The sequence below is a fragment of the Cyphomyrmex costatus genome, unplaced genomic scaffold, assembly GCF_001594065.2.
Source record: "Cyphomyrmex costatus isolate MS0001 unplaced genomic scaffold, Ccosl1.0 scaffold123, whole genome shotgun sequence".
Lineage (NCBI taxonomy): Eukaryota > Metazoa > Arthropoda > Insecta > Hymenoptera > Formicidae > Cyphomyrmex > Cyphomyrmex costatus.
Window position 1 is genome coordinate 4,825,505 of NW_017275207.1, and position 17,865 is coordinate 4,843,369.

Here is a 17,865-nt window from a genome sequence, read left to right on the forward strand (position 1 = left end):
TGTTTTTATATAATTCCAAGTCTTTTTTCGCAAAATAACAATTATCTTTTCTTAAATTAGTAACAAGAGAATGAATAAGTAAATAATTAAGTAGAGCATGATGCATGTGGCCCCAATTATCTAGAATTTTTGTTATCTAGAAATTCTTCGTTTTCGTTCATTTCTTTAGACTCGGATTTTTTCATATCTATGTCTGGATATCCATCCTCGATATACCTAATGGAATCATGATCCATGTTATTGTCTTGATTTTCACATGTATCTATTAACCATCCTTGATTGTTGTCAATTTCTCTAGAAACAACAAGGAATAGTTCCTTCTCCTTGCTATCTATCTGATCCTTTAGATATACGAGTAAATCGTTGTCCTGATATAAAGAAAGAATATAGTTAATATTGCAAAATATATGAAAATATGTTTATATTTTTCAGCAAATTTTTTATTTAATTATATTATTTAATAACCTTTCCTATTAACTGCGGTGAATCCAATTTTGAATCAAGATTATAAAAGGCACCATGTATCTTTTTCAAAGCAATCCAATGACGTCGCTTCAAAGGAAGTAGCACAAAGCCTAGTTTGTATTCAGTTGGAACATTAAGTATAAAGCCCTCAATGTTATCTAAACAAAGACATTTTGGATCTCTACAACAGAAGAAATAATTAATAAACATTTACAATCGTAATTTACTTGGTCGTATTCTTATGATATCTATGACTGTACGAACCTACGTTTGTCAAACCATACAGCTTCGCGTCCTCTTCTTTGAAGAGCAGCCATAATAACATTAATGTCATAATTACCGAGTCCTAGCAGAGATTTATGAGGATTGATCCACACATCTGGACTTAGACTATAACAAATTTGATCTAATTCTTGCTTGCTAAATCCACGCTCTTGAAACAAGTTATTTAGCGCATGTAATGCACATAACTCCTTCACCTACAATTCAATTTATAATTTTAAATAATACATAAGTACATAACAAAATAAAAAAATTTTAATATTGCAAAAATAATTTAATTATCAATATTTTGTTCACAATTGTGTCGCATTGTAAATGTATGACAAGTTTTCTGCACAATATAAATGCGACATGTAAAAATACATAAAAATAAATAATGAAAAGAATGTACGAACATTAAGAAATTACATACTTGTCTTTCATGATATATAGATTCAGTCATATCAATTGTTGTACTCGCAACCATCGCAACTACATAATTTCCTCACCGTCTAAAAGCATAGATTAATTTGCCGGTGCTATAAAAAAAAAACCTTTAAAAATTATATTTAATAATGTTCAATAACGAATGATCATCAGCAAACCACAGAACTTGAACCACAGGACATTAACAGCACTTTAATAAGTCACGACTATCCAACCATTATGATTAAAATTAAAGCACGCCAAACATACATTACATATCATTAGGATTTGGCAAAAAATACACACGATAATCGTAGAAAAGTATTGCTACAAACTCTGTATCAAAACGCTCAATTGCGCTCAATTGACACAGCCACACTCCACAGTCGTAGAAGTAATAGCACGCAAAAGTGCAAAACAGTGCACTAGTGCAGAAGCAATGGATCAATTGCGATCTGAGACCAACACAGGCACCCTAAGCCGTAATCACACTAGCGATTGCGCGATTCAACCAATCGGAACAAACCAATTCTCAACCAATCGGAACAAAGTAAACGGTGACTGCTTTGCTCTGATTGGTTGAAAAGTAAAGCGGGGAGCACAGACTTTTACATAACGCATAAACCATATACATAAAGAATTTGATTGGTCCATTGACTCATGCATAAGAAAATGAACTGAGACCAACACAGGCACCCCAAGCCGTAATCACACTAGCGATTGCGCGATTGTGATTGACGATTGAGGATTACTTCTCAACCAATCGGAACAAAGTAATCGGTGACTGCTTTGCTCTGATTGAACTTGATCAAGATCGATAATACAGTTTTGGTGATCCCGCTGAAAAATCTTTGTCAGATGGTGCTGCGCGCTCAACTTAAGAGAGAAAAAAGACAGAACTTATATCTATCTCTCTTTCGCCTGTTACTTTTCTCTCTCACGTTCCTACGCCATCTACCGCAATACATACTATAACATCCTTGATACACAATTCTCGTGCTGTTTACTAAAGTTCTGTTTACTAGAGCTCTACTGTTTACCATCGTTTATCTGTGCCAACGAAACGATTACACGTGAAACAAATATTTTGGAATATCTTTTTTTGTTATGGCTCCCGCAGACAGAACGCGGAAACGCTTGCCGCGCTGCGGAAGTTGGCACGATAACCAATCAATATCTTGCCGGCGAGACGCTGATTGGCTATCGAGGCAACTTCCTCCGCGCGGCAAGCGTTGCCGCGTTCTGTCTACGGGAGTCATTAGACCTTATAGATGACCTTAGATGACAATTTCGCTGCTTAGGATTATTTTTGCACGTCATACGCTTGGCGCGAGGGGAACATTTGGTATGTACGACCTTAACGGGAGCCATTAGACCTTATAGATGATCTTAGATGACAATTTCGCAGCTTAGGATTATTTTTGCACGTCATACGCTTGGCGCGAGGGGAACATTTGGTATGTACGACCTTATACACAATTCTCGTGCTGTTTACTAGAGTCCTGTTTACTAGAGCTCTACTGTTTATATGTACCAGCGAAACGATTACACGTGAAACAAATATTTTGGAATATCTTTTTTGTTAGACCTTAGATGAGAATTTCGCAAGCTTAGGATTATTTGTGCACGGCATACGCTTGGCGCGAGGGTACCATTTGGTATGTACGACCTTTTATACAGAAAATTTCTACAATAAGTAAATTATAACCTCAAGTAATAGCTGTAAGAGTTGAAATAATTGAATTTTTCATTTTTTCTCCAATTTTCTTATCAAATTTAGCGTTACCCATATCATTTTGATGTGTACTTTTATCGTGTGAAAAAATTTCATGATCTATAAGGCCAATTCGGAGAAAATGATTCACTGTAATTGTTGGTCATTCCCGTTGCTTTAGAATATATCTCCTTAATTTGATCCTGTTTTGAATGTTCCGATACAGACTGAGAACTTATTGTTTAACATATCTTAACACAAACGTAGCAAATTAATTCATTCATATTTTCAATTTCAACAAATAATTTAATCCTTTTAATTAAATATTCTTTGTTGCCACAATAACCTCATAAAAAAAGTAAATTATTTATTAACACTAAAAATATGAAAAATTTGTACTCAATTGCACCAGTTGCGGTAATCACGCCAATACGATACAACGGGCGCATTCAGTGGCCTCAACAGTTGAGTAAATGCTCGCTATTATTGGTGTATTCTTCTAGAACTAAAATTCTGATTGGAAAATATAAAAAAATGCACCAATAACAGCAAGTGCTAACTCAACAATATATTCCAAAGTCATCTGAACCGATATATCCTAATCATACTCTTAATTGGAAATGCTGATATGTTCTAATTTATAAACAAGTGAATAAGTGGATAGACAAAGTCCGATTACTACCATTGGTCAGCAGACTCAACGGTTTTATTCAACTGTTTTATGATTCTTCGCTGAAATAGGACTATTCCTTTAGATCTAAAAGTATAATCCAATCAGCGAGACGAATCATAAAACGATTGTAAAACTGTTGAACGTAGCCATTGATGGATTTTCAAGTTAAACCATTCAATGTGATTGACTGTGATATATATGGGATTGGCGTATTTAACTTTAACGTTAATATATGGAAGACCGTATAAATGAAAACATGGAATAACATGGGCTGCGTTCCGTTTCACGCATATGCGCGCATTCCACTACAGTATACGTGACGCTCACTATATAAAATGCGCGCATATGCCTGAAACGGAACGCAGCCATGAATAAACATATAAAGTCCGATTACTTTAAGCTGTGGATTGCTAATTGGTCTGATCCTTTATGTTATTTGCATTTTCAAATTATAAAAATAAGAAGAAGGAGCATATACCACACGCTGGTTCAAAGTAGCGAAAATATCGTGTATTTGATAATACTAAAATTACATAAATATAAACGTTTCGGTCTTTAATGTGACCATCTTCAGTATATAACAAAAAAACTTTTACTTTAATTCCCCTAATGTATTTTAAATAATAATATGTACAGGGGCGCAATTTATCACATGCTTGTCAATTATTCTACAATATAAGTTATTCATCGGTTCTATATTGTCAATTCTAACGTCAATTCGCACATAAAAATGATGTCAAATTTAAAAGTGATTCGCATACAATTAGATCAAAACATAACGATATACAATATAATTTTCTTCGTGTCCTTACAAATCTGCTAATGAATTTGTTAAAATAATGGAATCGACCATGATTTGAGAACAAAAGTTTCCAGACTAAAAATTATAAATATTTTCCTTTTTTTTTCTGAATATTAATTAAAAAAGAATAATATGAGCTTTAAATTGATAATTAATAAATACCTCTGTCTCAAAGGAAATTTCGACGAAATCCATGTGAAAGGACTTGAAGTTAGTCGTTACGGAGAGAGAATGTGGCATGAATTTGTTGTTACAAGTAACCTCTTTACTTTTAACATGGAAATATATTTAGGAGTGGGAAACTAAAGTAGGATGGTGGGAATGATTTAAAAGTGTAGTTATGTAGTTCTCTGGAAATTTTTCAGTGTCGCTCTGTAAATTTAAATCGTTTAATTGTTTTTTAATGAATATCATTTCAGAAATTGATCTTTTCATGTATGATGGTTCATTATCCAAAATATGGACATTATCCCAATCCATTGTATGGTTATAACCCATTTGATGCTTGCTAACAACGGATTTATTTTGTATTTTTTTTAAATCTGCTCTATGTTCTTTAATTCTAGTTTTTAGGTTCCTTTTTGTTTGACCAACATATGAGCAATCGCAATTAAGACAGTCAATTTTATAAACTACGTTAGTATTGTTAAGTTTGTCCAATTTGTCTTTACCTAATTTAATAATTTGATTTAAACTATTGATTGGTTTGTAAGCTATTTTTATCTCAGAGTCGACACCAAAAATTCTCTCTCCGTAACGACTAACTTCAAGTCCTTTCACATGGATTCCGTCGAAATTTCCTTTGAGACAGAGGTATTTATTAATTATCAATTTAAAGCTCATATTATTCTTTTTTTAATTAATATTCAGAAAGAAAAAGGAAAATATTTATAATTTTTAGTCTGGAAACTTTTGTTCTCAAATCATGGTCGATTCCATTACTTTAACAAATTCATTAGCAGATTTGTAAGGACACGAAGAAAATTATATTGTATATCGTTATGTTTTGATCTAATTGTATGCGAATCACTTTTAAATTTGACATCATTTTTATGTGCGAATTGACGTTAGAATTGACAATATAGAACCGATGAATAACTTATATTGTAGAATAATTGACAAGCATGTGATAAATTGCGCCCCTGTACATATTATTATTTAAATACATTAGGGAAATTAAAGTAAAAGTTTTTTTGTTATATACTGAAGATGGTCACATTAAAGACCGAAACGTTTATATTTATGTAATTTTAATATTATCAAATACACGATATTTTCGCTACTTTGAACCAGCGTGTGGAATATGCTCCTTCTTCTTATTTTTATTTTTAACTTAACCACTTGATCTTCAAATAATTTTCGAATTATTTTCGGGATTTATTAGTAACGGATTTCCAAATAGAGATAATATTAAATTTTACTATGCAATCTCCATTAAATAGATTAAATATATATTAAAAATGGAAATTCTTGTTTGAACCACTATAGTATGTATTTCCAAATAAAAATCAGATATAATTTAATTGTAAATTCTGGATAAATTTGTTAATATCTGAAATTACAGGTATTTACAAAATAGATTTTTATTTAAAAATCTTACCATGGTCAAAAATTAGGAATCCATATATAACCATATTTGATTTTTATATGCCTCAAGTTTTATCCAAATAAAACCTTATATGTCCACATTTGTATTATACAAATATGATCAAATACATTTTATGTCTGGACATACTTGGAATTTAGTACAGGGAAGTTACAAGAAGATTAAGGTTTAGCATTACGAAGATATAATGTAAATTTTACATGTTTTGGCCTTGTATTTAGGCCTTCCTCAGAAATACGGAATTATGACGCCACAAATAAAAAATATAGTAACGACAGTTTTGTTACTAAAATTAAATTAACGATGAGAGTGTGTTGAAGAATGATAAGTGGTTGCTCAGAGAATCGAAAATTGCTCGTCAAACGATTGGCTGATCAGATAAGAAAAATTTCTCGTAATTCTATTGAGGACATTATTCTGAATTTGTAGTAAAACAAGCAAATTAAAAACTCATCTCTGCGTCCAAAAATTAAAGTAATCCATGTCAAGATTAAAAAATTGCCAATAGTATAAAATCAGTGTTATCAGTTGCTAAAGTATTATTACTTAATATTACACTCTAAAATATATATGACGGTCATGATAAAAAAAAAAAACATTTGGAAGCCTAGAAAATATTTCAAAAGAAGATAAGGAATCTCCGATAAACATGCCAATCCGATTTGCGTATTACTTCTTATAGAACTACTGAACATTTTCTTCTTACGAGTAGCATAGAGTCCCTCTTGTAGTTGAGCCGTCGACTTACCCCTTCAGTACAAAATATGTCCGCAATATTGCAGCGATACTTCAACAATGTATGTACAATATTACAAAAATTGCAGCGATATAGCTACACTATTGAAATTAAATAATTAATTGATTTTTAATTAATCGAACGATACTGTTATAATATTACAACGTAATATGCAACATTGCAATCACTGAATAATATTGTGGTAATATTACAATGTGATATATCACAATAGTTGAACGATATTGCGATAACATTGTATTGCAATATGTATATCTCACTGCAATATTTAGACAACATTGTAGTAATATTGTAAAATAATATATCTCATTGTGTGTAACATCTCAACAAAATTATTGAAATATTACATTATGAAACATCGAAATATAATATCTCAATAGTATTTACGAAATATTGCATTGCAAATTGTAATGTTACTGCAATATTACTGCGATATTACATGCTTTGTGGGTAAATGCGGTAGCATCTCTCGTTTTGATTTTACTTCATCTTTTATGTCATTTTTTTTGTTTTTTATCATTTTAATTTTATTTCTTTTTTATGCTATTATTTTTTTGATCTTTTTATCATTATATTTTTGAATAAAGTTATTTAAAATAGTTTTGCAAAATTCTTGTTCATTGTTATATTATACATTCAGATATTTGGTTCGTGAAGTAACATGCATTCCAAGTATTTCAAACATCTCAAATGGAAAAGTATTTATTTAAAGTAATGCCATTGAGATTTTTGTACAGAACATCAAGGACAACAATATAATTAAATTTCAGCCAATATAACTGAGGAACATTGTCCATAAAATTTGTACGGGTTCTTTGAATATGAAATCTTATATGTAACATATATCAACTTTTTTACAGAATACATAATACTAATTACAAATTAGGGGATTGCATTAAAAGTTGCTGTTTTTTCTTTGTATTTGAATATTAATTTCAATAACAAAATATATGAATACCTCAATCCAAGTATTTTCCCTCGGAAGCTATGACTGTTTGCCACTTTTCAGGCAGAAGTTGAATTCCACGACGAAAGAATGGTTTCGGTTAACCTGTTCGTTGTTTGTCGTGAACGTCACAATCACCACTTTTGAATCGTCGAAACCAGTCTCTACATACTGTTTCTGATGGAGCAGATTCACCATAAATTTCCGCAAGCAATCGATGAGTTTAAACTGCACTTTTTTTCATATCAAAATAGTGTAGAAGTACACATCGGAAAAACGACTTATCGCGTTCCATTTTAATTCAGTTATAGAAAAGCACGTATGTAAACAATGATGGCGTCTGTTGACTGCATTTTAGTAGGAAATGTTCACACTTCAAAATGATATAAGTAGCAGATGTCTCTAACCATAGCATACGCAGCTACTGTCATCTAAATGTGAACAGCGGCTTTTAATGCAACCCCCTAATATAAAAATTATATGCCTTATATTATTTTACATCACTATTTATATTTATATTTTACGCAAATTTTATACGCAACTATACAATCATAATCAACGATTTCTAGTATTGGAAACAGAAGGCTTTAGAATGAATTATACTGCTTGATATAAATAATTTATTCATAACTCTGTATTGATTGCACTTTTTGGATTTTCGTTTTCTCTCTCTTTTCAACGCTCAAATATATATGTATCTCAATCTTCTAAATGTTTTTCAATGCAAAAATTTTTGGAAATTTCAAACACAAAAAGTCTTATTAATAAATTATTGAAGTCAAGGAATATTATTCATTCTAAAACTTTCTGTTCCCAATAATTGAAATCGCTTCCAGATCTCAGACGGAGAAAGAATTAACAAATCATGTTTCAACAATTCCATCAATTGATCATTGCAATTACTCAATTCTTTCTCGGTCTGAGATCTCGGGACGATTTTTGGCATCGTGGATTACAAGGCACCATTTTAAAACCTTAAATATACAGGGTGTTTGAGAAGTAGTGTAAAATAGTACAGGACTTTTCTTCTCAGTGTAGTCCATTCTACTCCCTGTACGGAATATTTTTCACTACTTCTCAAACACCCTGTATATATCTAACAATAAGATATAATAATGAATAACTGAAAAATATATGTATAATAGTCAAAACCGACCATGTACGAACATATAACTAATTCGAATACGAAACCTATAAAAAATACATTATCTAATAAGTCCTCATCAATATAAAGTAAATATTAAAATACATATACATTAAAATATTGTGTTCATAAAATGTTCTTGATGATGTATAAAAATATATCCACTGTTTCAAAATGGTCCATATCCTGAAATTTTTATCTCACATATATGCATATGTATAAACACAAATAGAGGAGCACTAATTATATATATAACAGGTACAAATTGTATATATAAAATACTATATATATAATATATATATTATTTATTTATTTACTTGGATTTGGAGGTGGATGTCCCAATCTGTATATATCTGGAGGAAATCGTGGTGGAAATGGTCTAACTGGTGCCATTAAAGTAGGATGTCTACCTCTTCCCATAGGAGGAATCTGTCCTCTTAATGGAACCATAGGACTTGTTATGATAGGTCTCGGAGGAAAATTCTAATAAAAATGTATATTTATCAGAAATAAATTGTAAGTCCAACGAAGTTTAACCCTTGTGTGCGCACCCGGGTACCCCACACTGAACTATATATACACTGGAATAGGCATCTCCGTTGTGAAGCATAGAAAATCGTGGCCGTTTTTGATCAGCCACCATTTTGGCTAGATCAGATGCTTGAGCGAATCAGATTATCAGAAACTTTCAGATGCTCATGCGCACTTACGAGAGTTGTTTAGCAAGGGTACGGTCGTTGCAATTAAGTGATATATATTTTCATATATCGATCAATACAGCCAAAATGGCGGCTACTCAAAAACGGCCACGAATTTTCCTCGATGCCCATTCCAGTGTATATATAGTTCAGTGGTACCCCACCACGGTACATTTTTGCATGTAAGTGGATTGAAAATTAAAATTTCGCTTGAGACGTCCGGATCGTCGTTATTTAACTCAATTTTAAGCAAATGATGCAGTTAGAAATTTTTAAGAATTTTTTTGTAAGAAGGGATTAACAAAGTAGGTAAAGTTGGGTGCGTACACAAGGGTTAAGAACATTCATTAGAAAATGGTCAAAATTGTATACATGTATTTTACTTACATAATAGATAGGTACGGATATTGACGATTCAATATAATGTGGTGCTATATCCCTTCGTTCTCTGGACCTATTTCTATCTTTAGTTCTGTCTCTATTTCTATCTCTATCTCTGTCTCTCTCCCTGTCCCTGTCCCTATCCCTGTCCCTGTCCCTATCCCTGTCCCTATCTCTATCTCTGTCCCTGTCCCTATCTCTTCTTTCATAAGAACGTTCGTTTGATCTTTTACGATATCTATCGCGATAAGATCCCTCTTCTATAAATGGCCTGTAATAATAATAATTGAATAAATTACTATTCATAATTCTATTCAACGATTTGGCACTCTGTGTTCTAAAATTTACTGCCAGCACTGAAAGTTTGTAGTGTACCTTATGAATGCTATATAAATTTTCAATACTAGCAAATTTTGAAACAGCCTTTATCTCGCACGTTTTACAAATCAATTAAATCTGGTAATACCAAATCACAAAACAAGTCATAGCAAATTAAAAATTATGTAAATATTTAAGATAACATAAAAATATTAATTTATTTAAAATAATAATCTATATTCTATATTAGTGATTACATTCTATACCTGGAATGTGAGTTAAGTGAGTCTCTAGAACGCGATCGATTATGTTTATTTGCATCTCTTTCGGTATATTTTTCTTTATACTCTCTACGTTTCTCTAATCGCCTCTCCGGAAATAAAGTAACAATATATGCTTTTCAGAAAAAACAGTCACTTTTTAATTATAAGTACTATTTGTTAATATGTGACTTTTTTAATTACAAAAATAAATTTTGTTTATGTCAATAAATAAATAAAGCTAACCCACTAATATAAAAATAAATAACTAAATAAAGCTTACCCATTATCTTCACGAGTATCACATTTTTCTGTCTTATCCTGGTATTTCAAACCCGCGCGACGACTATAATCATAAAAGAATAGATTAAAGAGTATACATTTAGTGTAAATGGAATATTGTCATAACGAGTAAAACAAACCTGGATGTATAGGAAGATAGATTTTCGGAATAGACATGATTCCTAATAGGACTCAAGGATAAAGACCGTCTTCTCAAAGAACGTGACTTGGTTGTCGAGGCTGTAATATTATAGTGTTAAAATATGTAATTTTTTAGATAATGTTTTGTATATTTATTATAAAGCCTTGAAAGTCGAGATTTAAAACTTTCACTTATAGAAAAATGACATAACCATGTGATATATCGTCTTCAAACACACGAAAGGAGGATGCCCACGGTAAGAGTGATTTTGGCCCTGGAACTAGAACCTCCCTAATTGGTAAATTCGTGTAGAGCATGATGAGGGGTAACACCTCATACCAAATTTGGTTCTTTTATCAGGTGGGAAAGTTGAAAAAATCACTGTTGAAGTTTACTGTCTCCCCGATATCTCCTGTTACTACTTACGTTTGAATTCATGTATTTGAGAACATGCATCAGGTAAATATTCGCATAAAATGTAAAACTGAAGCAGAGATACAGTAGCAATATATCGTCTTCAAACACGCGACTTTTAAATTACCTAATTCGTCAATTATAATTACAAAAACAGTTTTCCATGAGAAATATTACAATCTCGATATTTTCTTATTTTTAGTTAAGAGATATGTCATTTAAATTACAATCGTGAGCTCAAATATATTACATTTTTTAAATTAGATTTTTTTATATTACATTTTTCTTATTTAGAGAAAGAATTTCAAGTACTTCCATAAAAATTAAATGCAACTTTATCAGAGTGTCTAGCGATATCTGACTAATCCGTTCAAGGATAATTCCAGGATATTCCAGGTAAAAAATCCTAGTTTTTTCAGGATATATCCATCTATTAATTTCCATCACTTGATTAATTTTCATTGATTCGCACAATGTTATACGCTTTGTACTATCATTTGAAGTATCAAGTTAGGATTCTATATGACGAATGAATTAAAATGTTAACAAATTCGGAACAAAATTATTTATTGCTTCAAAAATAATATGAAATGAATAGTTTATAAACATAAACGATTTTTCTTTTTATTAACGTATCACAAACATCCTTATAAATCAATAACCATATGAAATTAATTTATCAGTACTTCATTAAATTATCAATTTGATCTTCAATATCTACACTTGCTTTTAAAGCTTCATCTGAAATCTTTTTTTTCTTACTTTTTAATACTTTTAACATATTATCTTGTTTCTTTGACTCTTCCACATCACACAATTCTTTCTTTTGGTCTTCTTTTTTTTTACCAATACTTCTTTGTACCAAGCATGCGTATTGCGAGCATAATGTATCATAAATTTCGTAATCTCGAAGTTGTTTACATCTTTTCCATTTGTAATCATCGCATCATAAATAGTTCGCTGCGAGTTATTAACGATTTTTCTTTCTAATTAAACATTCGTGAATGACTGAAAAGCCTCGTTCGAGAGCAGCATTACCATGCGAAAGGATCAGTACCTTACGAATAAAATAAATTCAAGGTCAGCCCTGAAATTCCAGGGGTTTTCAAGAGTACATTAAATTCAAGTATAATTCCAGGATTTCAAGGATTCAAGGACCGCTAGGCACTCTGTTTATATATTCATTATATTAGTTCATTACTTAATTTTCCAATCAGTAAAATCTTACCATCTAATAATAAATAATTATTTGTACAATACGTACCTGATTGTTCTTTATCTATAGTTACAACTCTGCGTTGTTCTTCTATTTCGTTAGCCTTATCTATAATTTTGCTTAATTCTTCTCTGTCGAATATTGGTTTACATCCTTCTCCTATGTAATTTATTACATTATTTTTGTATTACTAAAATTTTATCATATATTTATATATATTAATGAAACACATTCAGACAATTATGATTTATCTTTCTCACTTATTTGAATTAAATTTTTTATTATGCCTTCACTTTAAATTTGTTTTATTTGACGTACATCCGTTTAAAACACGGTGTCAATTGAATTATCTTTACTCGATAATAACTGTTTCAGTAAACATGGCTGCAAAAAATTTCCTGATAATAGATATGACTTTTTATCAGAATAACGCTATATGATTAGTGGGCGGTATTTTAGAAATATCCTTTACATATGTATAAGATTAAAAAACTTTAAGAACACTTTTACGTAATGCTTTACTAGTTTCTAAATTAGATTAAAACTTATAATTATTGTCATATATTATTTAGCTTAACTACAGAAATATGATGTAACAAATTGTAAAATCTTGCCCAAAGAATAGTAACATCCATATTGACTAGATAATCTTCCAACGAAAGATATATTCACTCTTCTAAAGACATTTCATATCTTCAGTTGTTGATAATATTGGAATAATTTAAAATCATACAATATTTAAGCAAAGTATAAAGAAACGACGTCCAAATCGAGAGGTAATAAAATATTTTTATATAAAATAAATTTATATTTTATAAAGTTAGTGTAACACAAAATTTTTTAATGTTATACTGACATTATAAACTATGAAATAATTTTTTATAAAAAAATCTTATTACCGCTCGATTTAGATCGTGGTTTCTTTATATTTTGCATTGCAAAAAGTGAGCGAAATCTAATTAATATTTAATCAATGTCTTCAAATTTAAATTTTAGTAATTAAGCAAGAATTAAAAATATTTGTATTACTTAATAATATTCAATACATAACTTTTGCGTAGCATATTTCACACATTTATTTTTTTATCTTTATTGTAATATTACTCTTTTATTTCTATGAATGTTTGATTAGTGATTATATTTTAACTTTTTCAGAAATTCTATTAAAATTGTTAAAATTGCTAAAAAATAATTGGTAAAATACTCTTCCAGTGTTGAAAAAGTTCTTGAATCAGATTTGCAATGTTTATTATTACAAATATTTCTCTTGCTTGTCATTTTCATGGAGTATATTATCGATTTTTTTATAGTAGATTCTTCATAGATGTAAGAAATAAACCTATTAATGCATCAATCTAATGTTTATATAACAAAACTTTTGTATTATTAGTAAGATAGAAACACATCATTATTATACAGATTGTCTGAAACCACCCGTACATTCCTTTTATATTGAAAGAAGAGTATTTTAGAAAAAAACATTTCAGACAATAGTTGGTACAGTTGTAAATGATCTATTCAATCTGACCTTTGGTGGCGTCACCAAGGTCAGAGCAATGTCACTTTGAATCTTTTTAATGGAATAATTTTTATGTAAGAAATGAATTTTGAGTGCAAAAATGAAAATAAAAAGTACAACCTTTAATGACCTTGACTATGACAAATGTTATCCAAATGATCTTGAACAACATTTAAGAGATTTTAACCGTCGATACAACTGTACAATACAATAACCTAAGATAATGCTAAATTCCGACAATACTGTAACCTTCAAGAATAATAACTCAAAAAATACTTCATGAAACATTATTTTATTATAGTATTTTGGAAAGCTCTCGAAGTATGCTACAAGAATATGCAATGAAATATGCGGGTTCCATTAAAAAAATTCAAAGTAACATTGCTCTGACTTTCGTGACGCCACCCAAAATCAAACTGATCAGATCAATGAATAGATCATTTACAACCCCACAACTATTATCTAAAACGTTTTTTTTTTTTTCTAAAATGCTCTGTTTCCAAGATAAAAGGGGTGGTCTCAGACAACCCTGTACAAAACTTTTGTGCTATTAGTACGGTAGAGACACATCATTATTATATATTACCACAGATTACTGACAATGTTATATCTGTAATATAGTTCTTCATTTATTGCAATGTTAGATAATAATTTTCTGCAAAAATTAAAAATTTAGAGAATCATAAAGATTTTATAGAATTAATAATTTACCATCTCTTCTCTTGATGATCACATCTTCAGGATTAAGTATATCTCTTTGTAACTCGGTAACAGATCCTTTTACAGGGATATTCCTATGAATTTCAACTGTAATTCGATGTAGTTTTGAAGTATCAGTCTGTGCATTCTGAGGATCTCTGAATAAAGGTACTGTTCCACTTGAAGACCCATCTAATCTAAAGAAAATGTAATCATATGTTAAATTAATTGTAGTTATTATACTATGTCAAAAAATAATCAGATTTTTTTTTTCAAGAAAAGTTCTATTCTCTTATATATCCTTTTAAACAAAAATTTGTTTTTTCTTACTCTTGTTAAAAAAATTTTTTTATTTTTCAATACAATGTCGTACTCTTCTTACTATTTACAAAATATCATTACTGTCATTTCTGTCACTATAAAATTTGTGTAATAAAAAATACTCAATAATAATGGTCAAATAATCTTCATAAATGATGGAATATATGTAACACTGCTCTAACATAAGAACACATTTTTATTATTTTGTAAGCAATATTCTCTAAAAATAGTTTTATACTAATTACCTTTTTTACTTTTTTAATTAATTTTGTGGAAATATATATTTTCTGAACATTTTCAAAACAATAAAAGGATAAAATGTAGGGCAATTCGAGAGTTACCGATAATCATAAATAAAAGTTTCTACATAATAAATTTAAAAAATTATAATTAATAAGGATTTAAAATGTATACATATCTAAAATTCTGCGCATTACATGTTTCGGCTCTTGAATTGAGCCTTTTTCAGATGCATCAATGGAAAAAATTCACTATATTGTAGATGGTAGAATTATGATATATTACTATGTGTTTACATTATAAATTGAAAAATAATTTTATATAATATCTTTAATATCTTTTACTTGCCTTTTCGCTCAGTTCGTAACGATCCGTCTTACAAGTGACATAACAATAATTCATCATTACTTTACTTTTACAATGTGCATCATTACATACTCAAACCGGAACATATTATTAATTTTAAAATTTATTATTGACTATTGTAAGTAACTCTTTTTTTCTTTTCACTTTTAACTATTTTTCATTATAAAACTTTTATATTAATGTTTACAGAAAGTTCTATTAACAATGATACACATTACTTAAACAATTTTATCCATCAAACATATTTATAAGTCTGAGGAGGACTCTATTCAGAGTCGAAACTGGTTACATCGTTTTTTCATCATTATATAAGTAGAATTTAAGTAGATTTTTTTTGTAATCATATTTTTAATTTTGTATTGTTAGTCTAAAATGTAATATGTCAAAATTTTCAAAATTTTAATCTTAATTTGACTTTTACTTCGCCCTTTTATTGTTATTGATTACTATGTGTTTATTTATGATTATCGGTAACTCTCGAATTGTCCTTCATTTTATCCTTTTATTGTTTTGACATCGAGAGCTTTGTTTGATAATAAACATTTTCAAGTTACTTTATCTCTATCAAAAACTAATAAAAATACTTGATACATAATAAAAATAGAAATATATAATGTATATATTATACGAAATAAACTAAGATTCTCCCATTGAGCTGTGTGGCTCCGCGGCAAAACAGTGGCTTGCTAATATGAACCACTACGAGGCCTCGATTTGAGTCTCGTCACCGCGTTGAAGCGTCCGACATTTTTTCGGCCTAACTCTTGCAATATGTTGTATATGTACACTCACTTTTCATGAAGGCTACCAGATTTGGAAGCAGTTGATGCAGATCTACCTCTGTACTGAACATGCGTAGGAGATTCACTACCACTTTTATTTTGACTGTGACGCGAGGATTTTTCTTCAGCATATTTTAAAGCTTGTGCACGTTTCCTTTCATATTCTAAAATTTTTTGCTGTTTCAATTTTTCACACTGTCTCTCTCGCTCTTGCTGGCGTTGCCATTCTTGTCTGCGCTTCTGCTTCTCTTCTTCGGTTCTTGAACGTAAAACTGCATAAGTATTGTTATCTTCGTTACGTGTTGATCTTGACTCCTCACCGTCTCGGAAAGTTGTCGATCGTATTGGATTCATTACTGAAAAAAATATAAAGCAGAGCAAATTCACTAATTATAGGATTGCTTGCATGCTATGTAAGATAATTATATGAATACTTCGTCACTTTACTGAATAAATGACATTTTCGGAATACCGGATATGAAATGTGTATCATATATTATCCCACTTAAAGGAGGTCGTTGAAAGACAGGAGTCTTAATCTTGTCAGGAATAGAAAGGATTCGCAGGATTTCAACGTATTAGGCCTGAGCGGCGAGAGTGAAGGAAGTCGCGAATAAACAGTCCTGGCAAAGTAATCCGATCACTGTCTTTATTCCGATTCTCTATCACCAATATAGAGAACTAAACGTTATCTTGTTACAAAACTTAGATGGACGAATATCGAAACGCGTGCTCATCAAGAGAGATTGCGTTGCAAAACAAATAGATAGAGTCGTTGCCTGACGAACTAGTATCTTCGACATTCGAAGACGAACGCCCGCCGCACTCACCGCGTGCTCCGGTTTTAAAAGTATCTGCTTTCGCTTTCGGTAGTGTTCCTATAATAAGAGTTAGGACATACCGCCGCCATTAATAGCCAAATTTATGTTGGTAACACTGATTTTGTTGCGTGTAAAGCGGGGAGCACAGACTTTTGCATAACGCATAAAGCATGTGCATAAGGAATTTCATTGGCCCATTTTCTTATGCATGAGTCAATGGACCAATCAAATTCTTTATGTATATGGTTTATGCGTTATACAAAAGTCTGTGCTCCCCGCTTAAGACTGGAGTCACATTGAGCGGAAATCTACAGCGGAACGGAACAGCGAGACCAATCACAATCGCAGAAAGTAAAGCAGCGGAATAATTGTAGAGTTCTTATTGGTTTCACTATTCCGTTCCGCTGTAATTTCCGCAGTCGACGGTGTAAAGCCTTGTGTCTACGATGCTAGAACTTGGACCTGCGGAATATGATGCTTGTGTTTTTCTGTTAAATTGCTTTATTACGTTTATCTAGAAAATCTGCTTTAATTCTGTGTGGTACAATTTTAATAATTTTCAAAAAATGCAAGCAATCTAGCAGGAAAACAATCATCGTGTGCCGATCTTGAATT

General features: G+C 30.7%; 2 protein-coding genes across 4 annotated transcripts; both read right to left on the reverse strand.

Annotated features, from left to right (window-relative positions):
- Positions 1 to 36: 36 nt before the first annotated feature.
- Josd (Josephin domain containing) lies at positions 37 to 1,452 on the reverse strand. 2 transcript variants are annotated; one of them, XM_018550081.1, is made up of 5 exons: positions 1,332 to 1,452; positions 1,160 to 1,238; positions 730 to 944; positions 466 to 646; positions 37 to 368 (listed from the first exon to the last, which is right to left on the reverse strand). In XM_018550081.1, exons 2-5 carry the CDS (start codon positions 1,211 to 1,213, stop codon positions 117 to 119), a joined length of 702 nt encoding a protein of 233 aa, XP_018405583.1. In that variant the 5' UTR covers positions 1,214 to 1,238; positions 1,332 to 1,452; the 3' UTR covers positions 37 to 116. The 2 variants fall into 2 exon arrangements, with proteins under 2 accessions (XP_018405583.1, XP_018405576.1); XM_018550074.1 differs by having other exon boundaries at positions 1,160 to 1,452.
- A 7,461-nt stretch (positions 1,453 to 8,913) lies between these two features.
- LOC108781118 (U1 small nuclear ribonucleoprotein 70 kDa-like) lies at positions 8,914 to 17,329 on the reverse strand. Of its 2 annotated transcripts, none has more exons than XM_018549014.1 (9): positions 17,260 to 17,329; positions 16,440 to 16,785; positions 14,733 to 14,917; positions 12,551 to 12,661; positions 10,871 to 10,970; positions 10,732 to 10,794; positions 9,877 to 10,141; positions 9,109 to 9,274; positions 8,914 to 8,977 (listed from the first exon to the last, which is right to left on the reverse strand). In XM_018549014.1, exons 2-9 carry the CDS (start codon positions 16,781 to 16,783, stop codon positions 8,961 to 8,963), a joined length of 1,251 nt encoding a protein of 416 aa, XP_018404516.1. In that variant the 5' UTR covers positions 16,784 to 16,785; positions 17,260 to 17,329; the 3' UTR covers positions 8,914 to 8,960. The 2 variants fall into 2 exon arrangements, with proteins under 2 accessions (XP_018404516.1, XP_018404523.1); XM_018549021.1 differs by lacking the exon at positions 17,260 to 17,329 and adding an exon at positions 16,902 to 17,004.
- Between the last annotated feature and the right edge of the window lie 536 nt (positions 17,330 to 17,865).

What these genes read in the sequence shown, in the direction of transcription:
- Josd (XM_018550081.1), bottom strand. Translation starts at nt 1,213, where the DNA reads ATGGTTGCGAGTACAACAATTGATATGACTGAATCTATATATCATGAA. An exon ending in CTATATATCATGAAAGACAA is followed by an intron (nt 945 to 1,159) that starts GTATGTAATTTC and finishes ATTGAATTGTAG; the next exon opens with GTGAAGGAGTTATGTGCATT. An exon ending in GTATGGTTTGACAAACGTAG is followed by an intron (nt 647 to 729) that starts GTTCGTACAGTC and finishes CTTCTGTTGTAG; the next exon opens with AGATCCAAAATGTCTTTGTT.
- LOC108781118 (XM_018549014.1), bottom strand. Translation starts at nt 16,783, where the DNA reads ATGAATCCAATACGATCGACAACTTTCCGAGACGGTGAGGAGTCAAGA. An exon ending in TATAGATAAAGAACAATCAG is followed by an intron (nt 10,971 to 12,550) that starts GTACGTATTGTA and finishes ATAATATTACAG; the next exon opens with CCTCGACAACCAAGTCACGT. An exon ending in TATCCGTACCTATCTATTAT is followed by an intron (nt 9,275 to 9,876) that starts GTAAGTAAAATA and finishes CATTTTTATTAG; the next exon opens with AATTTTCCTCCGAGACCTAT.